A 6,992-nucleotide genomic window follows, 5' to 3' on the forward strand; every position below is an offset into this window, starting at 1 on the left:
CCCAGTGGCAGGGGAGAAGGTGGGTTGCTCCAGCCAGGCAGGGGGCAGAAACGGCAGCCAGAGCTGTGCTTGGTAGACATGGCAGCCTGAGCTCTCCTTTCTGAGCCAGAATCCCAACCAGGAGCGAAAAGGAAACCGGAGTGTGAGGAGCTGGATGCACAAGGCTGTTCAGGTCTCTGTGTTGCTAGCGTCACGTGTCAGCAGAAGTTGAGCCATCCCAGCAGCACCCGTAGGGGCAGGAGGGCAGTTCCACCCCAGGCAGCTTCTCTCACCCTCAGAGGAACATTTTAATGCTCAGTTTCCTGATTTGACCTGGGAACATGGCCAGGGCATTTGGCTCCAGTGGGACTGTGGCCATCACAGTGCTGAGCTATGTGGGAGGGCCGTGCTGGGGCACCAGGGTGGTGGGCACTGCTGGAGGAGGGTTGTCAGCCCCAGGCTCTGGGAGCTGCCAGGCTCTGCTCTGCCCCCAGGACGTGACGCTTCCTCTTCCCCTCCGGATGTCGCAACCGCTGGTGAGGACACCGGAGCTCAGCACCGTCACTCTCAGCAGCAGGTGAGGGCCCTGGGGGCAGCTGGCAGGGGATCTGGGGGTCACCACACCCCCAGGCCCCGTCTCCTGGCTGTGGGGATGGATGGGTGGTGTCCCTGGGAGCTGAGCTGGGATGGGACCTGGTCTGTGGCTGCTGCAGGGTGGTGGCTTGTGGCTGATGGTGCTGGCTGGGGAACCCCAAGCAAGGGCACCTCTGGGCACAGGGACAGGGGGGTTGTTCAGCTGCTGTGGGGGTGTGGGTGCAGGTGGGGGTCCTGTCAGTGGAGCAGGGGCTGTGCATGGGCAGAGGGAGGGAGATGGGGCCACTCAACCCTGCCTGTCTGGAGCCCTGCCCTCCCTGGCCACGGGTGATTCCAAAAAGCTTTGTGGAACATTCCCTGTGCCCTGAGTCCCAGGGCTCTGGGCTCTATGAAGCTCCTGTTGCTGGACATGCAGCTACCAGCCACAATATACCCCTTTGTGGGCTGTGGCTTAAAAACTCCCCAGGCTCCATGAGCACCCAAGCCAGCCTGGCAGGCTGATGGCTCCCAGCCCCAGCAGGACATCAGCTGGATGCTCTTTGCCTCCACCACAGCAAATGCTCGTGGCTGCTGCAAAAAGGCAAGACATAAAGTCACAGGGATCTGCAGCCACTTGCAGGGAGTGTCAAGGGCCTTTGGGGTCCCCCCCAAGCCTGTGAAGAGCCAGCATTTTGTGGCTGTTTCCTGCTCGGGAGCACCCGTGTCAGTGTTTCCAGCCTGCTGGTGGTTTCTTGTTCCTGCTTCCCTTCAGGAAGGGGTGACAGTTCTGTTGCTGTTTGAGGGCAGCACTGCAGGGGAGCAGAGCTGCTGCAGCCACCAGTGACTGTCCAGACTGCTTCCCCACATCTCTTGGCTCTGTTTGTTGCTCAAACTCCCAGGAGCAACAGCTTTGCTGTCAGGGGCATGTCCTGTGGGGCAGATTCAGGTGCAGCTGGTGTGGGTGCCAGGCAGGAGTACCACCAGGTACCCTGGTGCTGCAGGAGCTGCAGAAAGTGGTGAATGTGGAGAAACAAAACTGGTGCTGATCCATGGCCCCAGCTCAGCACTGGGGGGACTGGAGGAAGCACAGGGTGCTCCTGTGAGGACCGGAGGGGTTTTTCTCTCCTTCAGCTTTCCCAGTGGGGAGGAGACCCTCCCTCAAATCTTCTGCAGTTGCTTCTGCCCCTGGGATGGAGTCTGTCCCCACCTCCTGCTCTTCACTCTTGCCTCGGTCCATGAGAGCCAGCTCGTGGCATTTCATGAGCATCCCATGAGCTCCTTGAGGACAAGACGACTCTTTTCCCTCTGGCTCCAGGTTTACATGAGTGCTTTTAGCTGGAGACCAGAAACATCACTTCAAGATGGGTGTTTAAGAAAGGTTCCTGCAGACAGCTGGCACCTCCTTCTCCTTCCCCCAGCAATGACTCAGTGCCCATGGAGCTGCAGGACCCCAGGGCCTGGAGAGGTTGTTCCTGGCACCTCCATGGGCTCATGGCCAGGCTGAGGGGCTTGTGTCCAGTGCCGGGTGTGAGGGGAGAGCAGCAGGGCTCAGGGCTGGCAGAGAAGCTGCTTCACGGGTGGGCAGCACCTCCCTGGGGGGCAGCTGGTGCTGGGCTCATGGCCAAGGTGACGATGCTTTGCTGCTCTTCCCCCTCCAGCCCCTCCTGGAGCTGTGGGCAGGGCACAGCCAGGGCAGCGCCGGGGCACAACACGGCCCTACAGCCATTGCCAGGTTTGAAAAGGCAGCAATCCCAGGTCCCTGCGGGGTTGGTGAGCAGCCAGGAGGGGTCCCAGGGGGCTGGGCAGGGAGGGTGGGTGGGAAGGGGTCCTGCTGTGCTGCTGCCACTGGTCCCTGGGCCGTCTCTCTGCAGGTGGCATGAGGGATGCTGTGCCAGAGGCGCACGCAGGTGGTGCTGGCGCTGTGCCTGCTGCTGCTCCTGTGGCAAAGCTTCCGAGCCCCCCCAGATGGCCCCGGGGGTCCCTTCCGCCTGGTCCTCCGTGCCCGCTGCCCCGGCACCAACAGCTCTGCCTGGTTCAGTGCCCGCTACGACCCGGCCGTGGAGCCTCTGCTGCTGGGCAGGGCCCCGGAGCTGCCCGCCGAGGTGGTTCAGTGGTGGCTGGTGAGTGGGGGCCTGGGGCAGCTCGGGGGTCTTCCCGGAGCTGTTCGCAGTGGGGCAGGGTCAAGGTGAAGGTCGGACGGCTGTGATGGGGCATGAAAAGGGTGCTGGGACCCCAGGTCACCTCCCCTGTGCTGTCCCACACCCTTTTCCCAGTGTCCCATCCAGTTCTCATGTGCCTTTCCCAGGGCTCTGCTGGGAGAATTGGGGGGCTCCATCCCTATGGGGGCACTGATGGGGGGGGCTGATGCTGCCTGTCCCTGACCTTGCTCCCTCACCTAGAGACTGCAGGGTCCCTCCAGGGGTGTCCAGCTCCAGCCTATAATTCAGCAGCTCTTCAGTGTGTTCCCGGCCCCGACCGGCAGCGCGTGGGACCCGTCGGGCTGCAGGACGTGCGCTGTGGTGGGGAACTCGGGGCAGCTGCAGGGCTCTGGCCACGGGCCGCGGATCGACGCCCACGACTGGGTGCTGCGGTGGGTGGCTGAGGGGCTTGGTCCCTCCTGGTGTCCCCTGGCACGTCCTAGCCACCCTGTGAAATCTGCCATGGCAGGGGCTGCTGGCCTTGCTCCCTGGAGCCCCCTGCCCTGGGACACACACGGGCCCCAGTGTCACCCATGTCCCCTCCTTCCTACTGGCCAGGCTGACCTGGTGTCCCTGCCCGGTGGGGACAGCACAGCATTGACCTTCATTGCAGGACATTTCCCGCTGTCCCCTAGGATGAACAGAGCGAAGGTCACTGGCTTTGAGCTGGATGTTGGCAGGAGAACAACCCATCACTTCATGTACCCAGAGAGCGCAGTGAACCTCGCGCCTGGCACCCACCTGGTCCTTGTCCCCTTCAAGCCGCTGGGCCTGCAGTGGGTGGCCAGTGCCTTCTCCACCGGGGAGCTCACGCGGTGCGTTGGCTTTGGGGGATGGTGCCTCTGGTGCTAGAGACCCTGGTCCTGGGAACCCTGGTGCCTCATTGGGCCCCAGCACCACAATCCTGGTGAGATGAAGGGCCCCTGGGGGTTGGTCCTGTCATCCCTCTGCATTGTAGTTTGGGGAGGTGGGCACTGACCCATCCCCACCAGGCTGGGTCATCCTGCAGTCCCGTAACCCCCAGGCTCTCCCAGTGTGGGGCCAGGTGCTTGATGTGTCCCTTCCCAGCGCCAGGCCAGGGGACACGGCTGGGCTGGGGGTGCCATGGGGCCACCCCCACCAAACAGGCCCAGCAGCAGGAGTGCCCTGCTCACTGGTGTCCTCGGGCTTCCGCAGCACGTACATGAGGGTGAAACGGTTCGTCCGAGCTGACAGAGACAAGGTGAGAGCCCGGCCTGTGCCGCGGGGGGACGCGGGCAGAGCTGTCCCAGCCGGTGGCAGGGCCAGGTGTCCTCCTGGCAGCTGATGGCCCCCCCGCTCCCCGTGCAGGTGCTGATCCTGAGCCCGGCTTTCCTCAAGTACATCCACGACAGCTGGACGCAGCGGCACGGCCGGTACCCGTCCACCGGCTTCACCGCCCTGCTCTTCGCCCTGCACACCTGCCAGCGGGTGAGCACAGCCCGTGGGGCTGGTGCTGCTGCCACCCCACCCCTGCTGCCATCCTACCCCTGCTGCCATCCCACCTCTCCCACCACCTCACCTCTCCCACCACCTCACCTCTCCCACCACCCCCCAGGCTGCAGGGCTGCTCTGCAATGGCTCTTGCTGGTGTCTCTGCAGGTCTCCGTGTTTGGCTTTGGCGCGGACAGCGAAGGGAACTGGCACCACTACTGGGAGAAAAACCGCTGGCCCGGAGCCTTTCGCAGGACGAGGGTCCACGATGCTGAGGTTGAGTTCAGCCTCATCGAGAGACTGGCAGCCGAAGGCAGGATTTTGTTCTACAAATGATGCATTTCCCAGAAACTGGAGCCAGGCTGTTGGCACAGGGACTAGCAGCCCCCAGCACCACCAGCAGCTGCTGCTGGATCTTGCTTCTCCCCCAGCACCACCATGTGCCCGGGCTCACACACCCTGCCAGCCCCAGGCTCCCGGCGCTGCCTCTGCTGCTCCCACCAGCTGGGTGAGGTGACACGCTCCCTGGCACTGGGGACACTGTGTTGGGCTGGACACCGGGTGGGCACAGCTCTGCAACACTGGCTGGGAGAGAGGGAGGGGAGACAGTGGGACTGGAAGCAGGTGTGGAGCCCACGAGCTGCTGTGTGTGTCCCTGTGCTGGCCACCAAGCCATTGGGTGACAGCAGTGGTGGTGACAGCAGCTGCTCAAACGTGGTTGTCCACATGATGGAGCTGCCATTTCCACCCCCTCATGGGTTGTGGGGAGGTTTGCAGTTGCTCTTTGGGAAAGGGGAGTGGGGCATCTTCCCTTCCTTTTTATAACTAAGGAAACATTTTTACAATTGTATCAAAGAAGAGTAAGAAAGGAAACGATCAAGCGTCCAAATCAGAAGATGACACAATCATAGGATCCCAGACTGGTTTGGGTTGGAAGGGACCTTAAAGATCATTCAGTCCCAACCTCTGCACGGGCAGGGACACCTCCCACCAGCCCAGGCTGCTCCAAGCCCCATCCAACCTGCCCTTCAACACCCCCAGGGATGGGGCAGCCACAGCTTCCCTGGGCAACCTGGGCCAGGCTCTCACCACCCTCACAGGGAAGAATTTATCAAGTACAGCTGAAATAATTTTAATTTAATAAACCTTGAAAACACCCATGAAGCTGCCATTAACATTTGCTTTACCCTGGGAGCCCTCACTGCTCTGACATGAGCACCAGCTCCCTCAGCCCCACCCCACAGAACGAGGCTGCAGACCCTGGATCTGAGGTGTTCTCCAGAGCAGGGGTAGCAGGATGCCTTGTCTTACCTTCAGTCACACACATCAACATCTGTGGATCACTCAGTTTTTCCATGGCTGTTACTTGGTCGTTCAGTCTACCAAAATCACCAGGTCTCTTCTACTCACAAGCTCAATTTTATCACAGAAGGCCTGTGTAGTACCTCATAGTACCTGAGCTATGAGCTTCAAGGAATTTCTACCTCTCCAGGTGGAATTTCCATTTATTACCTTCTGTTCCTCTTCCCTGTTACATCCAGTTTCCCACTCTGAGCACATGCCTTGCACTTACCTCTTCCTTCCCTCTTTCCCCCCAAGCAGTATCTCTCCAATGCTCCTCTGAGGTTAACAAGCAATTGGTTTCCTTATCAAATCAAGCAGTTAACTGGTAATTGGTTAACTGCAGGTTAAACTCTTGCTGCAATTCCTTCCATTCACCTTCCCCCTCCTGGTTACTATTTCCAAGGTAGGGACAAGGCTGTGTGCTCTGCTGAGCCATGGGAGCCGCTCAGGTCACTTTTTGCTCCTGACAGAACATGCAGATGCAATGTCCCCTTCCTCTCACTGCAGCAGGACAGCACCATCCTGACCTGAGGGATTTATTAAATACCTGTGCTGCAAATGTCGTTTTTTAACAAACCCATTTTTTTTTTCAGAGCTCAGAGGCTCATCAGTCTCCTGACCCTCACCTCAAATTGCTTCTCTCCCTGACTGAAAAACACAGGGTTTCACACTCCATGGTTTGTAGGTAAATTGAACTAATTAAAAAAACCACCAGCAGCAAACAAAACCTACTTTCAAACCTACTTTTTTTGGTGTTCAAAGGCTTTTTGAACACCAAGCAGCTTTCTCTCTGCCCCTGTGCTTGTCACACTCACTGGGTGCTGCTGGACCAACTGCTTGGACCAAGCTGAGGGTCGATACCAAAGCAACTCCAGAGCTGAGATATAAGAGGAATGAGGTTGTTTTGCCTCAAAATGAGGCAGGAGCCAAAAATCTCTTCTTTTGCTTAATTATTTTCAATTTTCTCCCAATATAATTAATCACACCAAACACTTAATTTACTTGTGTAGATCATTAAAAAGAAACAAAACCTCATCATCACCATCCCCACACACCCTGCCACAATGCAGGTGTGTTGTTGTTTGTTTAAATTTCCAATTCAGTACCAGAATTGTTCAAATAATTTAATTATTCTTCCAAATGCTTAAACAAAACACACAGAGGCTGGGCTTTATTTCAAAATACAAACAGAGGGGAAGTGAAAAACAATCCAATTAAAAAACCAATTAAAACTCCAAACACTGTTTTTTTTTGTGGGTTTTTTTGCTGAAACATCAAGTTGCATCTTTTGTCAGAAGAGAAGGAGCAGCTGCCAAGCCCCAGGGGACAGGGAGGAGAACCCTGTGCTGGGGGTCACCACAGGGAAAGCACAGGGGAGCCAGCACACTCTGACCAAGGCCTGGCACAGCATCAGCACATTCACAAACATTTTGAATAAAAGATTTT

General features: G+C 58.1%; 1 protein-coding gene across 1 annotated transcript; it reads left to right on the forward strand.

The window, feature by feature from the left end:
• The first annotated feature begins 2,435 nt into the window (after positions 1–2,435).
• LOC104390253 (CMP-N-acetylneuraminate-beta-galactosamide-alpha-2,3-sialyltransferase 2-like) lies at positions 2,436–4,538 on the forward strand. The gene is made up of 6 exons (XM_009999357.1): positions 2,436–2,672; positions 2,952–3,142; positions 3,386–3,565; positions 3,927–3,972; positions 4,080–4,199; positions 4,371–4,538. Exons 1-6 carry the CDS (start codon positions 2,436–2,438, stop codon positions 4,536–4,538), a joined length of 942 nt encoding a protein of 313 aa, XP_009997659.1.
• The last annotated feature ends 2,454 nt before the right edge of the window (positions 4,539–6,992 follow it).

This window comes from Chaetura pelagica, unplaced genomic scaffold (genome assembly GCF_000747805.2).
Source record: "Chaetura pelagica isolate M959 unplaced genomic scaffold, ChaPel_1.0 scaffold376, whole genome shotgun sequence".
Lineage (NCBI taxonomy): Eukaryota > Metazoa > Chordata > Aves > Apodiformes > Apodidae > Chaetura > Chaetura pelagica.

Excerpts from the sequence above, each read along its gene's own strand:
- LOC104390253 (XM_009999357.1), top strand. The coding sequence starts at position 2,436 with ATGCTGTGCCAGAGGCGCACGCAGGTGGTGCTGGCGCTGTGCCTGCTG. Across the intron at positions 2,673-2,951 it reads AGGTGGTTCAGTGGTGGCTG|AGACTGCAGGGTCCCTCCAG; the intron begins GTGAGTGGGGGC and ends TCCCTCACCTAG. Across the intron at positions 3,143-3,385 it reads GCCCACGACTGGGTGCTGCG|GATGAACAGAGCGAAGGTCA; the intron begins GTGGGTGGCTGA and ends GCTGTCCCCTAG.